At 37.8% G+C, this 18,515-nt stretch overlaps 1 protein-coding gene across 4 annotated transcripts in view; it reads right to left on the bottom strand.

Annotated features, from left to right (window-relative positions):
- Positions 1-4,029: 4,029 nt before the first annotated feature.
- LOC307015399 (uncharacterized protein) overlaps positions 4,030-18,515 on the bottom strand; it is a 34,613-nt gene continuing 20,127 nt past the window's right edge. Inside the window, exons 2-5 of one of the 4 annotated variants that reach the window (XM_079643961.1) lie at positions 17,790-18,159; positions 15,794-15,893; positions 12,354-12,427; positions 4,030-4,246 (exon numbers count right to left, since the gene is read on the bottom strand). In XM_079643961.1, coding sequence (XP_079500087.1) covers positions 12,394-12,427; positions 15,794-15,893; positions 17,790-18,159 — 504 coding nt within the window. In that variant the 3' untranslated portion in view covers positions 4,030-4,246; positions 12,354-12,393. Of the gene's footprint in view, positions 4,247-4,875; positions 5,389-12,353; positions 12,428-15,793; positions 15,894-17,789; positions 18,160-18,515 lie in introns of those variants that run through there. The other 3 variants (XM_079643960.1, XM_079643959.1, XM_079643962.1) reach the window with 3 other exon arrangements.

The following is an 18,515-nucleotide window of genomic DNA, read 5'->3' as shown; positions in this document are numbered from 1 at the left end:
CTAATGCTAATAATGCAATGCGAGGATAATAAAATGGCGGTTTCACAAACGTTTTTGGCAGTTTGACGGGGCGTGGTTTGCATTCCGTCCAGCCAATCAGATCCAGGAACCTTTTTCTCCCATGAAAGTCCCGGCTCTCTAGCAGGGACTGAAAAGGGGGTAAAAAAGGTTCTCTAGAACTAATTTAGTTCCTGGGACTTTTTGGTGTTAACGCAACTAAATCGTAGTTCTCAGGAACCTTTGTGGGAAAAGTACTTGGTGTGAACGCGCCTTATGACAGATGAACAGATCGCCACTGGGCTTTCAACTAAAGACACAGCCACGCAAAAAACTGCGGCATGTGTACGGCTCCTGACATTTGTGAAGTCCCGGCACGGAGCGACGCCCTGGTGCTCTCTGGCAGCTCTAAACCCCTGTCGGACGAGACATATACCACGTGATGACACGTTAGGCTTGTGTACGGCCCGGGGGCCGGAGGTTCCCCACCCCTGCTCTAAACCAAGATGAACGACAGAAAGCCACATGGACCTGCCGATCACCTGCCGATATCCTGCCAATCCTTTCATGGAAAGCTCTCCCTGCAGGTATAAAACATTTGGTGACATCATATAATTCATAAATTGTCAAAGTATTGATTTTATGTTAGCAGGAAATCATGATTATTCGCCTGTCCACTAAAGTGGACGTCATGCATCACTGGCTATATTTCAACTAAACTTCATACTGTTACTGCTACTGTTCTTCTTGAAAATACTTCATTTGCATGAAAGGGTTCAACTTTTATAAAGGTGTCAGTGTTTCCCCCAGGATGGAGTCATAGCAGCTGTGCTAAGGCATGTGGGCCCAGCATAATGTGAGCGCGGAGCGCGTGGAATATTTTGGTGTGTGCACGTGCGAAGTGCGCCCCGGCAATTTTTTTCCTGTGACAGCACAAGAAAGGCTCTTGAGGCCTAGTACCAGGGCCGGTTCTAGACAATTTGCTGCTCTAGGTGAGATTTTAGGCGACATTTTATATGTAAAGAATAAATGAAAAATCTCTACAAAAGACAAATACACTGCAAAAACAGAAACTTATTGACATAGGTAATAGACGTCAAAATGGCTTCAAATGTATTCAGTATTGTATGAATATGTTTGAATTGGGGGGTGGACGTCACATCCTACCCCCGGGGGTCCGGGGGTATGAACATTTTACAGTAAAATGCTTCAATCTGGTACACTTTGAGCACACAATTACTAGAGGCTAGATCTAGGGCAGGGGTCTGCAACCTTTTTGACCAAAAGAGCCATTTTGCTCCTTTTTCCAAAACATTTTTTTGTCTGGAGCCGCAAAACATATTTCATAGCTTGATAGCTAATAAAGATGTATTTATTGTTATATCAGACAAAAACTATTTTTTTTTGCATTTATTAGGCTATTTATTACATTATATAAAACTGTTAACCTCTAATAAGAAACAAAGAACTCCTATAAGGAGAATTAGAAATAATACACAGGCCTACTTTAAAATAAATTAAACACAGCATTTGAGGAGTCATCTGCACATTTGAAGGAAAAAAAAAAATATTAAAATGGGCCCACTTTGAAATAAATAAAACATATTGCTGCACCCTAAAAAGAGTTAAAGAGTACCAACTCGAGTGCGCTAGAATTTGAAAATACACAACCGGAACAAATATGCCTCTTCCTTCAGACTTTCTTACAGAGTCCCACCTCCAACACACACGAACGCGCACATGACCAATGAGGGCACAAGATAAGTTTGTGCACAGATGGAAAGCTGACAGGCAGGTAGGCCATCCAATCATTTTAGCCCGGCCGGCTAAAACGATTGGTCGTGCTTTTTACAGCGCTACGGCTTCCACAGATTAATTTGTTTATGTATTTATTGTCAAAGTATTTAATGTATTCATTGCTATCGGGACGTTAAGAGCATTCCATGGAATATAACAAAAACTGTTTTCTGAAATAAATGACATACCCCATTGAATTATGACTGAAGATCGTCAGCTGTCTTCCTCTCCCGTGTTGTTCCTCGACACGTAAAGGCTGCAGTACCTTTGACAACTTCTCTCCACATATCAAACATACCGGTAAACCAGCATCGTTTGCTGTGAAAGCATATAACTCTGTCCGCACAGAATTAAATCCTGTGTTCCTCCGGTACTTTTCTTTGATTTATCCATAGTTCGCTCATCGAGCCGGGGGTCAGGTTATTCGCCTCAAAGAAAAGGCACTCGCGCGGGACCGTAGCAGGATGTGACGCATATTTTAGTTGACCTAATTAAAACCGTTTTGTTTTTTATTTATGTGTCACAGTATCACCTCAAAATACAAGATACGAAACATTTTCAACCATGCAACAAAATATAAATAGTCCTACAAATACTTTTATTTTCTTCTTATTTTTGTATTAACTCAAGGGAGCCAGAGCAGAGGGCTTAAAAGGGCCGCATGCGGCCCGAGTGCCGCGGGTTGCCGACCCCTGATCTAGGGGGTACAACTCTAAAACGCCCATATGAAAAAGATCGGTTTACATTTTAATAATCAAATAAGTATATGAACATAACCAATAACCTACCATAGCCAATAACAAATAAATGTAGCTTATTTTATTTTTGTTGTTCATTCATATCTTATTTTACCGAGTTAACATTGATTTATTTATGCATATTTTTGTATCTCTCCAACTTTAAACGATATTTTTGGTTTACTGTCCCATACTATACATTGGAATGATTTCAAACCTGTTTTTATTTATCCTAATAAAGGAGTAGACTAAAATTAACTATCTAAACACTCAGTCCTTTACCTCACTGAGCCTCTCAGTCTGACAAGAGAGCTCTCCTCCACCCTGGTTGTGGAAACATCTACTTCTTATATCCGTTAGCGCAGCTAGCACCAGATTCTAATAACAACAGCGCCGGTACCGGTGCGCCCTCTCCCTTGCTCGCTATCTCGCTACCGCGCTCGCACTTTGGCTCTGAGCTGCGGGCTTCTGATAAGCCAACTTCCCCCACTTTCATCACTTACAGCACACACCGTACAGGGCAAATTAAACGTGTAACCGGGGTGGAAAGGGGTGTTACATTTACTTAATTATGAATGTTGTTACATCAAGGACGAAAATTTGGATGAGCGCCAACGGTCAAAAATGTTTTTTCCCTCCCAGAGCTACCAGCGCAGCGCCCCCCAGATCTGGCGCCCTAGGCGACCAAATCCACATAACAAACAATCAAAAATGAAAATGGGTCGTTTTTTTTTGGTAGCTGGCTGGCGCCCCCTAGCAGCGGTGCTCATATTTCAGCAGCGGCGCTGCGCCGCCACTATTTGTATATAGGGGAAACACTGGGTGTTTTATCCAGATTGTTATTATATTTTATTTTATATTTTAAAATAGAACTCTGACTTCTCTGAAGTCTTTATATTTAGAGAGCAAAATTATAAATGTATATAAATACAAACATTGATGGTAATGGTCGTCCGAGAATGGAGTTGACATTTTTTGAGAACAATATCAAAAAGTTTCAACACATTTTAGATTAAGATTATGTAGAAAACTCTATTAGCCTAAATGCAGCCAGTTGCTATATTACCGTTTCAACACAAAATCCAGACAGGAACCAGGTTTTTGTCAGAATAAAGTCAAAGTATTTTTGAGAAAAGTTTAAATATTTTAATTAAAAAACAAAACAAAATTAAAAACAATTCTGAAAGAAAAACAGATATGTTTTTTCTGGGATATTGCGCTTCTTTAGCAATAACAGAGATCTACAGTATCAGGAATAATATTCTAAAATTATTAAATATATATTAAATAAAGAATTTAAACTGAGATTTTAGTTTGAATATTTTAAGGTCACTTTGAGGAAAACTTGAAATATCTGAAGAAAAAAAATCATAATTTTTTAACAAAAAGATCAAATATTTTGAGAAAACATGTTAAATGTTGACAATACAATCCAACGTTTTTCAAGAAAAATCTAGTATTTCTACTCAAAGAAATAAGGGCTATGTTTAATTTGCGAACAAGTATTAAAAAAAATACTGTATAATAATACTTTTTTTTTTTTAAATACAGTAAAATTGTTCAAGTTTAAATATAGATCTACAATATATTTTCCGAAGTCTCAGAGGGAGTAGAGCTTGAGCTGCTCCTCCATCTCTCCCTCCGTCACCTCCCCCAGCGCCTCCTGGTTCTCCCTCAGCAACAGGAAGATGGCTGCTAGCTGCTCCTGTTGAACCCTGGGAAGTGAAGTCACAGAACTGAACAGAAATACTCAGCTAAGGTCACATGACAGGACACAAATATCAAAATATTTCTTGATAAAATAAATGAATAAAGAAAAGGAAAAAGTACACATTTTTTAAGGTCAATGCTGTAATTTTTCTCGAGAAAAAACATTTTATATTCATAATAATGTCATGATTTTGGATGGTAATGGGAATTCAAGAAAACTTTTGATAAAAGTGTGGTGGCCAACATGTGCAAAAGCAATATGTTTCTTCATTTGCATATGTATTGGCACATTTGTGTTTTCTAATCGTTTTTTAAACAGTGCTTTTCTCCTCATTTAAATGGTTTTGATCATTGTAGCACCTGTCGTCCACCATCTTCAAGTGATCCGAAAATCATTCATTAAATGTTTTTGAAGAAAAAGTATAATATTTTGAGAAGAAATTAATTGAATTTTTTCAGGATTAATGTTGTAAAATATCAAGAAAATAAAGACACAACGAGAAAAATAATAATAAAAATAATAATTATACTATAAAAAGTTAATAATAAATAATCATATTTATAATTTAAAAAAAGAACAGACTAAATTAAGAAATACATTAAAAAAATACACAAAAACAAACAGAAGAAGCAATTGGATGGTTAAATTACAGGATATATTTTAATGCACAGGATGCTTAATTCAAAAATAAAAACAAAAGCTTCCTGAAACAAACACAACTAGTGTCAGTTGGCTTTCACACATTCATTTATTTATTTATTGCATGTCTAAACATGTAAATCAAACTGAAAAACCTCACACCTCAAACACAGGACGTTTAACTTTGGTTTTTCTCCGTTCTTCGGAGAACAGCAGATTCATTGTTTGACTAAACTTTATTGAAATCAAAGTTTGAACAAAAGTGTTACACTGCTCCATCTGTCCTGTAAACACAATAACTTCACTCTGTTTCTGTTAATGCTATTCTACAAACAGTACAAACACAGACTCCTGAAGGCACTTTGGTGTAAAGACGTTTGCTATTCACAAGCAGCTCAGACCTGAAAGCTTCTCAAATAAAAGGTTTCAAATATTTTAACTCAGCAGTGACAAAATCAAGGAAGAAGCTGAAGGGGTTTCAAATCTCATGATGATCATTCAGGAGCTCTGAAAAAAGAAAATAACACACAATATTCATTTTGATGTGTCAAGAAATACAACTTAAAATGAGAGTTCCAAACAATCAGGGAATGTAACGTAAATCACTTTAAATGAACGCTAATACATGAAAGTTAACACTTAAAGGCCCAGATACACCGGCCAGTCACCTGAGAAGTCGGCGACGCCGACACCGACTGTTGCGTCGCCGGACTCTCCTGCGTATTTGCCGACTTCTCGCACTGGAACACAACGCAAATCCGAGCCGAGCACGTATGAACTGCGTATGCGTGTGTGGCAATAACACTCCTTACCAGCAGGCGGCGGTAGTGTGTATTCATCATTCAAAAGAGGCAACAACCGGAACAACCGGAAGACAGAGAAGAAGAACAGACTCCGTGATATAAACAAACAACAAATAGCGTTTTTCTTTCCATTTTCACTCTCGTCCATTGAAAACAAGAACGAACAGGAGCTCTATAAACCGATGAGGTGAAATAGCTGTCCGTGTGTGTTCCATCTTCCATTCAAAATCATTTGTTTACCTCCTTCACTTCCATTAACGCTTCTCATGCACTGATTCGCTAGCTGAACAGCCAATCAGTGTTATCCCTTTGTCCGACTTCCGGTGGTGTTCCTGACGCCGATTCAACATGTTGAATCGGCAAGAAAAGGCGTCAGGTCGGCAGAAAAGACCCGACGGTGCAGTGCACACCACTCCGAATAGGGCGTGCCCACGCTCATGTTCGGCCCGACTCCCATTTACTGCCGATTTCGGGCCGGTGTATCTGGGCCTTAACATTTTATCTGATGTCGTATTCATGTCATAAAAAGATTACAAAAACAAAATGTCCCTAGTTCAGTGTTAAATCGTGTAACCAAACTCAGTCCTGATCATAACTTTTCATTTCACATTTTTATTTTTAAAGTGTTTTATTTTTTTTCTGCAGTGTTAGTTAATTTTTTTTTGAATCCATACACGATAGAACACAATTATCCACTTCCTAAAACTGATATAAGATTAATATTTATTAATATCTTTCCCCACTTTTATTAAATACCGTAACTCACTTCAGTCCTGATCATAACTCCTAAATATTCATTTTTTTCTCCCAAAAATGTCTGCTTACATAATGCCACTTGTTTATCAAAGGAAACAAACACAATTTAAATAATTACAATCTGTATAATAAGTTCTGAGTGCAAATATATTTCAATGACTCACAACAACATAGATAACGCTTTTTGTGCAGTTCGTATTTCCAACAAAATTAATTTCTACATTAGACAAAAAATGTCCCTTCATTAATGGGATAAAACAAATATGACGTATTAATATTTTATTATCATCTTGCACTTAGTTAAACCTTTTAACTAACTTCAGCTCTGAACATAGCAATTTAATTGTTGGGATTTTAATCCTATTGTTTGTTTACATTCTTTATGGGATATGTCAATTGTTAGCATTAACATTGTTTTTAATTTATTTATACTATTTTTACTGTTGCATTAAAAAATGAATCTACCTTTGAGGAAAAAAGGGTCTACTTCCTAAAACAACTGTTCAAAAAATGTTTTATTGATATAATTGTACACTTTCACTGAGTTAACTTACCATTTAATCAATGTTTCTGCTAATCAAGGACATATCCCAGTGTGAAAATCCTCCTAATATGTAACACACTGAAAATGCATCTACATAAAAACAGTGGCATTATGTCACTAAGAAAAAGTGGAAAATAATATTCATATATTATAATATAAAACTTTATACGGTAAAAACTGTCAGACTTTAACTTGGTCAATGATTTTTATAATGTACAGACATGAATAGAAACAACGAAACATAAAACTGAAAAAACATCAAAAAATATAAGTACATTATTTGATGAAGAACACACAGGCTGTTGTTATTATTGAGATTAGACTGAATTTAAATACATTTATTAATTCATGCAGAAATTATACAGGGTTTGGTTTATTAAATTAAAGTGAACTTAAATGCACACAAAGTTTGGCTGCCACAGTTGTTAGCATCACTCACCGTTAGCTTATGCGTTAGCGGGCAGCATGCAGTTAGCAAGGGAAGCTGCAGGAAATAACATGTAGAAGAAGAGAGGCTCGGTCCTCAGACAGGAAGCTCTACCTGTGTGTGTGTGTGTGTGTGTGTGTGTGTGTGTGTGTGTGTGTGTGTGTGTATTTGTTGTTGATTGACTTTTTTCACAGAGTATTTGTTTTTGTACTCATGAACCAATCTTATACAGTCATACTGAGAACTTTAGAATTTAACAAATGTTATAATCGTATTATTGTACATTTCTATTTTACATGTGTAGGTCATGAATTATATGTATGCATATAGAATAATAATGTACTAATATTACCAATTCTGATATAATTACTGCTATTACTACTTAAACTCTTACTAAAACCACTACAACCAAATGTAATAATAATTAGTTATAACATTGATTCTCCTACTTGTTAATTGTGACCGTTAACACGCACAAAACACCTGTTATAATAATTCTAATAATGATAAATATTATAAATAATACAATATTATAATTATATTATTAACTACATAATCATATTATTATTATTGTTATTATTATCATATATCGGTGGAAGCGTACACATCTAAAGGGAATTGTACACAATAATAAAAGGATAGGTGTATTAAGCCTAAACATTTTATTAATATTTATATATATTATTTATAAAAAAACACCTTTATTTATTTGTTATTATTTCCTTGTGCAATGACAGTATTCGTCCAGCAGGAAGCGCTTCCCTGCAACAAATTGCCTTCCTGCATCATAAAGTAGCAGAAAGTGTGTTGGATCAACTATTACGAGTTAATAATAATAAGGAAATACGAAGAAATCATCTTTAATCTGAAAAACTGCTTCTTAAATGACTGTTTTTCTCTCATAATGTTTATGATTTTCATTTTAAAGGTCCCCTATTATACTCTTTTTCATCAATATATTATAGGTCTCAGATATATACAAAACATGTCTCTGAAGTGTTTGCCTCCAAACACCAAACAGATCTCTTTAGCCTCCCATAATCCCCTCTGTTTCAGCCCTGTTTCCAAAGTGCTGATTCTCTGTCTGTTACTTTAGATGAAAAATAAGGAGCCCCTCCCCACGCCCCTCTGAGAGAGACTTGGTTAAAAAGAACACAATGGTGCTCAAATAGGAGATTCAGGCCCTGTCCACACGGAGACGATATCAGTTGTATCCGGTAACGTTCTCTATCGTATAGAGGGTTTTGGAGCCCGAAAAAGACCGCGGCCACTCTAGTCAATGGGTGCTATACCACCAGACGCGTCGCGTTACGGCTCAGAAGCGTCTCGGCGCTGGGCTCCGCTCAAAATAGGATTCAAGTCTATTTTTCGACGCGAGGTGTTGCAGAGGCGCCGGGCAGGAAGTGGACCGGTCAGAGCATCTGGCCCATCCCCAAAATAAACTAATCTTGCAGACCCTATCCCTCCGTAGTCTTTCAAGTAGGAGGAGAAATGCCAGCATTCTCCTCCGGTTTACAGGCACTGTGTAAATTATATAGAATAATTCTGATGATGAATGCATTTTTTTAATCACTAAAATACAGCAACACATCTGTGATTTATGTCGTTTACAGCGTTGGAAGTAACACGTTACAAAGTAACGCAACCACTTCTTGCGGTAACTAATAGCGTTACTAGTTACCTATTCCCATTAAGTAACGCCGTTATAGTTACTGTGATTTAAATGGGTGCGTTACATTATGTGATGGAACTGAACCGAATCTCGAAAGTGAAAGTAACCAGAGAGGAGTGATGATTGGTTAACGCTGGGTAACATTTCAGGGTAAGCCAATCAGAGACAGAGTTGGGCAGGTCTTGCCTTATGGGGAAAAGACACACACATGAACACTTGCTAATGCTAACACACACACACACACACACACGGCAACGCTCACCACCAGCACACACACACACACACAATGGCAGATGCAAGTATCAGCGAGAGCAGCAGCGCATTTGCAACTTGGAGATATAACCACTATTTTCTATTTGTGGGGATAAAGGACACAAACAATCTTACGGTATAATGTAAACTGTGTGCAGGACAGAAAGCATTGTCCACATCGAATAAAAGAAATGCCAATCTCCTGAAGCACCTAAGTAATGTACATGGGGCTATAAAACTAGTCGCCAAAGACCCCACTGTCTCAACCACCGGCAGTGACCCAGATGGAGCAACACCATCTAAACAGCCAAAAAACGATAAATAGATTGATTGCCAGGTATGTTGTTGAGGACATGCTGCCCATCGCAACGGTCGAGTCTGTTGCCTTCAGAGAACTATTCAGCAAAAAACAACACAAAAACTTGTATTTTTATTGTTATTATTCTTAAAGTAAAGTAACTTGTTACTTTTATAATTTAGTAACTAATAAAGTAATTAGTTACTTTTTTTAGAGCAGTAACTATAACTATTACTAGTTACTTTTTAAAAGTAACTTGCCCAACACTGGTCGTTTATAACTGGAATATTATTATTATTATTAACTTTGTCTGTACAAAGTAGCCTGTCCAGGAAATATGCCCAAATCAACAAAAACTGCGAGCCGGCAGGCAAGACGCTCCGCTTCTGAAATGCTTCTGAAACGCGCCCGGGAGAGTATGACGCCGGAAGAGGCCGACCAAAACCGCAGCGCAGCCGTGATGTGACAAAGACGGACCCGGTGGAATCGAGGGGTAAGTCTGGAGACGAAACGCTTGCAGGCTCCGTGTGTACATTCCCTATACGATCATTTCCTGAAACGATGATGCCATAGCCAACCTCTCCCCACATTTCCTGCTCAACAACAACAACAATGGTGGATCACAGGGTTGCGTTCGTGCTCCAGACGCTACTAACCATGATACAGATTTTAGTGCAAAATCTACAGCTCCTCTACCACAACCATCAGCAACAATAATAATATAATAATAATAATAATAATAATAATAATCATCGGTCTTCTTTGCTGCTTTTGGTGTATTTTGTGGCGGAAGTACAGAGAAACTTACAAGCCCGGCATATGTACTACAGCATCTCCAGCGTTTTCGTGTGGACGGACACGTTTCTTGAGCCGATTCCGTGTGGACGGAAGACTTTTTTTTAAAACAACTTTGGTTTATTTTCGTTTTCTTCTCCGTGTGGATGGGGCCTCAGGTGATAAGGTGGGGGGGGGGGGGGGGGGGGAGAACATTTTTTCTTGAAACTTTCCAAATCTCTTAACACAGAGGAGACACATACAGCGGGGCAAAAAAGTATTTAGTCAGCCACCAATTGTGCAAGTTCTCCCACTTAAAAAGATGAGAGGCCTGTAATTTTCATCCTAGGTATACCTCAACTATGAGAGACAAAATTAGAAAAAGAAAATCCAGAAAATCACATTGTCTGATTTTTAAAGAATTTATTTGCAAATTATGGTGGAAAATAAGTATTTGGTCACCTTCAAACAAACAAGATTTCTGGCTCTCAACGACCTGTAACTTATTCTTTAAGAGCCTCCTCTGTCCTCCACTTGTTAACTGTATTAATGGCACCTGTTTGAACTCGTTATCAGTATAAAAGACACCTGTCCACAACCTCAAACAGTCACACTCCAAACTCCACTATGGCCAAGACCAAAGAGCTGTCAAAGGACACCAGAAACAAAATTGTAAACCTGCACCAGGCTGGGAAGACTGAATCTGCAATAGGTAAGCAGCTTGGTGTGAAGAAATCAACTGTGGGAGCAATTATTAGAAAATGGAAGACATACAAGACCACTGATAATCTCCCTCGATCTGGGGCTCCACGCAAGATCTCACCCCGTTGGGTCAAAATGATCACAAGAACGGTGAGCAAAAATCCCAGAACCACACGAGGGGACCTCGTCAATGACCTGCAGAGAGCTGGGACCAAAGTAACAAATCTACCATCAGTAACACACTACGCCGCCAGGGACCAGGACGACTGATCCGTGTAAAGGAAAGAATGAATGGGGCCATGTATCGTGAGATTTTGAGTGACAACCTCCTTCCATGAGCATGGGCATTGAAGATGAAACGTGGCTGGGTCTTTCAGCATGACAATGATCCCAAACACACCGCCCGGGGAACGAAGGAGTGGCTTCATAAGAAGCATTTCAAGGTCCTGGAGTGGCCTAGCCAGTCTCCAAATCTCAACCCCATAGAGAATCTTTGGAGGGAGTTGAAAGTCTGTGTTGCCCAGCAACAGCTCCAAAACATCACTGCTCTAGAGGAGATCTGCATGGAGGAATGGGCCAAAATACCAGCAACAGTGTGTGAAAACCTTGTGAAGACTTACAGAAAACGTTTGACCTCTGTCATTGCCAACAAAGGGTATATAACAAAGTATTGAGATTAACTTTTGTTATTGACCAAATACTTATTTTACACCATAATTTGCAAATAAAGTCTTTAAAAATCAGACAATGTGATTTTCTGGATAGTTTTTTCTCATTTTGTCTCTCATAGTTGAGGTATACCTAGGATGAAAATTACAGGCCTCTCATCTTTTTAAATGGGAGAACTTGCACAATTGGTGGCTGACTAAATACTTTTTTGCCCCAATGTATGTATGTATAAAATACATGAAAAAGTGGATTTTGCATAATAGGTGACCTTTAAAGGAGCTTTAAAAAGTAAATGTACTATCATTATATGATTTGATGTGTTTCCATAAATCTGAGCAGCGCTGAGAAGATGATAAAAAGTACATGTTGCAGCAGTTCAGTATTCAGATACATGAATGCATTTAATGTACTTATACCACACTGTAAAATACTCTGTTAAAATGCTCAATAAAGTCACGTTGATCCAAACATGGTTAGCAATGTAATGCCAGCCTCTCTCTTCAGACAGAATACATTTTATCTCGGGTTATTTTTGTTGGGGTTGATTTAGGGTTTTAATAGAAACATGATCTTACCATGTCCCTCCTAACACACTGTGTGTGTGTGTGCTGATGATTATAGAGAAGTAAAATCTGACGTAAGCTCTATCCTGAAAGATAAGCACACAAAACATCTGCTGTTTTAGCACAAAATGGAGATTATCCACAAAAACCTGGGAGGGAGTCATGCTCATATACTGTATCAAGAGGGGGGGGGGGGGGTTACCTGACTACTGATATTAATGTGCAATGGAGGCGCTACAAGAGAAGGCTTGTATTGGACCTTATCGTGATTTGAAATGTGCACTTGATATACCTGAACGTCACACAGTATAAAGTGTCATTTAGACAAGAAATAATGCAAATTTAAACATTTAAAACAAGTTATTTGTCAGATATTCAAGGTTCAGATATTAATGGTTCAGATATTCATGCTCTTTTTTTTCAGTCTGATGCCTGAAATAAGGTCTGGTGTAACACAAGCTGAAGAGATTTTAAAGTTTTGTTCTGCGACATAAAATATGCCAATACACGTTTAAATCCTGAAGCTTTTAAATGACGTTAAAACCAACAACAAGTGACTAAATGGGACTACTTAACAGCCCAATGCCAAACATTAGCCGCCTTTAGCTTACCGTTGTTGATGTAAAGTGAGGTGACGCAGTTCCTTTATCTGCCTATTGTTAGCGTTTTTAATTCTGGAGATTGCATTTATACTTTATTACAACTGTATTAGGTTAGTTGAACGCAATAATATTAACTCCACTTAATATTATTGCTTTCAACTAACCTCATACAGTTATGTGAAATTTGTTGACATAATACATTTAAGTTAAGTAACATTAAGTCAACGTTTCAATTTTTCGGTGTATGTGGAGATTATCCTATTGAACATAATGTTGAAGTATCCTAAACATGTGTTTGTCGCTGAGCTTATTTTCTGCAATAAAACCAAATCTAATCGAGAAACCCCATTGGCGTTTTACTTCAGGTTCACCTTCAGGGTCGGACTAAAAGAGTTACCCTTTTAGTCGAATACTTGAGTTTATGACTAAATACTTGTTAGAAGAGTGTTCATCTAAATCAGTGGTCACCAACCTTTTTAAGCCCAAGATCACCGACCTCGGCCTAGGTGAAAGGCGAGATCTACCTCTTGCAGAATTGAGTGAAAAAGACGGCCTAGACAATGCTTCCAATTTGAGGCCTTTTATATAGGCTAATGGCATCTGAATTACTGTTACAATGAAGGCTCCATAATCAGCTAACGGCATATAGGTAGGGGTAAAGTGCTATTGGGGGGTGGACCTCACCTCCTCTAGGGGGTTTCCGGGGGATGCTCCCCCGGGAAGATTTTTTTTTAAATATTGAAGTTGAAAGCATCAATCTGGTGCACTTTGAGAGCAACATGAAGAGATCTATGGATACCTCTCTTAGCACCCATATGAAACAGAACTGTAAACAGATTTTCTTTTTCTTTATGGATATTTTACAAATCACTCCCCTTTTAAACTGTATTCTTGTTTTACTGACATACTTTATAGTAGGCCATTTCCTACCTGTTTTTCATTTATTCTCTTATTGTTTGTATAACTATAATGATCATAGGAAGGTGTGCCGCGGAAATAGTCTTTTGAATATTTTGTGACAAAACCGTTCTAAACACTCAGAGAGTCCTTTAGCTCACCTGAGCCCCTCAGTCTGACAGGAGAGGACTCTCCTCCAGCTTGTTGTGGAAACAGCTCCTTATGTCCGTTAGTTAGTTAGTGCAGCTAGCTAACCAGATGCTAACATCACGGTCCCCGCTAGCACCGGTCCCTCTCTCTATCACACTAAATGCGCTATTGCCATACACACACAGAGCCGAGCTTGAATGACACAAGCACACATGTATTTCCATGCAACTCTCTGATTGGTGTGGTGTCTTGCCTCTGTTGCGTTCAGTGAACACAGGAAATTAAAATCCTGCCGTTGTCTCTTGTGTCATGATGAGGTTCACGTAAAGCACGGTTAATGTATTATATTATTGAGGTGTCTCAAATATACGTCAATCAAGTGGCATCTGCTAACGGGGTGGTGGATGATAGGTTTACATCTAAAAACGTATTTTTCAAACATTATTATTTTAATTTAATTTTTCTTTTGTTACTTTTTTTTTTTAACGGTCCGCGATCTACCCGCACCACACTCGCGATCGATTGGTTGGCGACCACTGATCTAAATGATTTCACAGTTCTTGAGCTTCGATTTGAAAGGTAACATGTTTTCACAAGATTTATACAACATTTTAAGATACACTCAACCAGGATCTGGAGCTGTGAACTGTGCAGAGAAATATCTTTCATCTGTGAAATCTATTCACCCTGAGAGAGACTCAGACTGAGGCAAAGACTCTTCTCTTCTCTGTTTCTCCTTGAGATTCCCACAAGAACATTTTAAGGGTTTCTGGAGTTTAAAATAAAAAGGGTTATCCAATCAGACGGCTGAATATGTCTCCTCCCCGCTCTTAGATAAAGTAAATTATAAACACTCACCTGGAAAACATGCGTAACAGAGGTTATGTAATGTCTGTTCACTCACAGTCCAGCCTCAAGGTGTGGATGGAAGACTTTGCTGGACTAAATCTCACAATAGGATTTTCCTTTTCCACTTGTGCATTAATTATTAAAAAATTCAATAATGCAATTTTGCATTTTCGAGATGATTACCCTCTGAAACCATTAGAAAATAGACAAGCTCCACTTTATCGTCGGTAATAATAAAATATATTTAGCAATAAGTAGCACCCACACTTTGCATTGAATTTAGTCACATCTGAGAAATATTTGTACACATTTCGGAAAGCATTCTTTAAAACAAAAACACATCAGGATTAAAGAAATGAAATATAAAATATTGCATATTTTAAAATATAGAATGTAATTTAAATATTTCTTCTAAATAATAAATCAATATATACAATTTAAATAAATAAAAATAAATATAATTCAAATATATGTTAAAAAGAATAAATTAAAAATATATACTTACAAATATATAAATATATACCATAATATATAACATTATGTAAATGAAGATATTTAATAAATATAATTAAAACAAGAATCATTAAAAGATCAAGTAAAGTATTATGTGTAAATTCAAATAAAATAAAATAAATAATATTTATTTATATATATATATATATACAGTAAACATTTATTTATTTTTTGAGAATGATAACTTGCAAGATGTAATGCTAAATCTGCATTGTTTTGGGGCGAAATGTGGGACCACAAAACATGCGATTATTTTCCTTGCATTTCTTTAGTAAAGTCACTAAATAAGTGTCTTTCATTCCATGGACAGAGGTGTTAAGGTGCGTGCAGAAGACCCTCCACCCGCCGTCCCTGGAAGCTAAAGCCTTTAGCAGAACACACTGCTGTACATGCAGCCGCACACAGACATGTCACATGACCTCAGAACCCACTGTCACTCACCTCTGCTCCTCCTCAATCTCCTCCTTCGTCATCATCGTCTCAAACTTGCTCTGTTTCTTTCCTGGAGTGAACATCACCATGTCGTCAGCTGCAGCCACATCTGGCACACACAGGAAAGTAACTGAGTACTTAAGTACACATTTTAAGTATTTGTACTACATCTTAGAGGTAAATATTGCACATTTATTTATTAATATATAAGTAGTGTACATAAAATAGACAAGAAATACAAAAAAACATCAAGAAAATCGAAAATGTAATTATCAATAAAGAAATTCTTAGAATAATTGAATACATATAAATAAATAACATTTGCAGGGAATTTGAAGTACAGCATTCTACAAATCAGTACCGGATTTAATTTAAGGACAAATAAAGAAAATAAATACAGATTTATTAATAAATGTCCCTAGTTAATGCATGAATTTATATTTCATATATAGAGTAGTGAAACACTGACAGGGACTATTTTACTGCATAATCAATAATTATACTTCAATGACTTTAACTCTATTTTACTGTACAAGTAATGCTTTGATTTTGAGTATTTTTTAGATTTACATAACTTCAGTGTTTTTAATGTAGGTGTTTTACTTTTGTATGAGTATTTTGTTATTGTACTGTTAGTACTTTAGCTGCAATAAAACACACACACAAATGTACAATACGATTATAACATTTGTTAAATTCTAAAGTTCTCAATATGACACAAAATGTATTTTGTATGTGTTTTTTTTCTAATCCTTCACCATTTAGAGTATTTCATGGTTAGATGTGTGTGCAGTATGGTCGTCAGGACGGCCGTTTGTGGTTCCTCTGTTGATAAGTTATCTGCGGAGCACAGCTGCTGAGGAAGCTGCTCCAACTCTGCATTCATACAGTCAGAGCTAACAGGCTGCACACATCTGCGTCTACTAAATATTAATATAAAAAATATATATATAGAAAATAGGATAATTCAGAATAAATAAAATGGGAAAATATAAAATAAATATAAAAAAGATATGTAGTTATCTAAATCAAATAATTTATATATATCATTTGAATCTAATTGTAATAAAATATATAAAAAATAGAATATGTGTTTTAGGTAAAATATTTAGATTTTTAAATAAAGTTAAAATACCTAGAGTGAAGGTATTGATTGTGCGGAAGATCAGTGATTATGTGTTACAAAGGCGTTTGTTAGCAACCAGAAAATGACACCAGTAAGGAAAACAGATGAGAATGCTGCGTGGGGTCTGGGTACCGTGTTGGCGGGACGTTGCGCGGCTCGCTGCTTCGGCCTTTGAGGCTTGAGGAGCGGACAGTGTGAGCTGGATTACTGGTGTTGTTTCCTGGTTGCTGCGTGGGGTCAGCGAGACAGCGCGGAACTCTCTCTCTGTGTGTGTGTGTGTGTGTGTGTGTGTGTGTGTGTGTGTGTGTGTGTGTGTGTGTGTGTGTGTGTGTGTGTGTGTGTGTGTGTGTGTGTGTGTGTGTGTGTGTGTGTGTGTGTGTGTGTGTGTGTGTGTGTGTGTGTGTGTGTGTGTGTGTGTGTGTGTGTGTGTGTGTGTGTGTGTGTGTGTGTGTGTGTGTGTGTGTGTGTGTGTGTGTGCGCACAGAGATACACAGAGCCGCGGCTGAGAAAAGATAAGGCTGAGTGAGTGTGTGTGTGATGAGCCATTACGTCACTATGACCAGGAAGAGAACAATGGAAAAAGAGCAATCTCCAACGAGGCATTCTTGGGCAGCATAGAAAGGTTAAAGGTTCTGTGTTAGAGTTTTACTCGCTTCAGGGTGTACTTGGAGGGTTTGTGACTCTGCAGACCGTTTACATGCAGAAAAAGCTACATAACACACAAGTGGACGGGTAAGAACCGGAAAAGCATGACATGGGACCTTTAAAGTGCTGATTGCGCAGTTAGTTTTACCCTGTAAGCTTTAATTAATATGTGGTTTTTGGATTAAAATCCCTGCTGCATGATTTGTAATAATGAATGAAGTAACAACATCTCACCATTGGTTGGGAAAATCTCAGGTTCTGGTTCTGGTGTAAACTCTACTATTGGTTCAGGCTCCTGGACCGTCTCGGGCTCTGGAACCTCAGCCGGTTCTGGGACAGGTTCTGGTTCTGATACTGGTTCGGGCTCTGGAACCTCAGCCGGTTCTGCGACAGTTTCGGGTTCCGATACTGGTTCTGGCTCGGGGACAGATTCGGGTTCCGACACTGGCTCTGGTGCAGGTTCTGGTGCTGCAGCTACTTCTGGTGCTGCAACTGGTTCAGGTACCATCTCTAGTACTGGTTCAGGAGCAGGCTTTGGTGCTTTAACTGGTTCAGGGACAGGTTCTGGTGCTTTAACTGGTTCTGGTGCTGGTACTGGAGCAGGCTGGAAAGACACAACATTTGAAAACAGTTAACTACTGTCAGAGATAAAAGGGAGATTACGAAAACATTTCTGGCCTGATTTTCAGAAAACCGTCCGGAAGGTAGCAAGGTAGCATGAGTTAAGGAAGAGCTCATTCAAATATAAAGTGGATTGGTATGGCTATTGAACATTTTTTAAGTGTTTCTCCAACTTCACGTGGTTCTTGTGAATTTTCCCAGTCAGGACGTTTTTAACGATTGTTCAAACTTCACCTGAATGCAGCACAAATGCCAAATCTTGTAACGTTACCCTGGTGAGAAATATTTTGTTTTTTCCCAGTTTTCTATAACCATGTGAAATAAGACCCACGATAAGCC

This window comes from Notothenia rossii (assembly GCF_949606895.1).
Source record: "Notothenia rossii genome assembly, chromosome: 8".
In the NCBI taxonomy this organism is placed as follows: domain Eukaryota; kingdom Metazoa; phylum Chordata; class Actinopteri; order Perciformes; family Nototheniidae; genus Notothenia; species Notothenia rossii.
The sequence above is the reverse complement of the archived record's forward strand: the minus strand, read 5'-3'. Positions and strand labels throughout refer to the sequence as shown.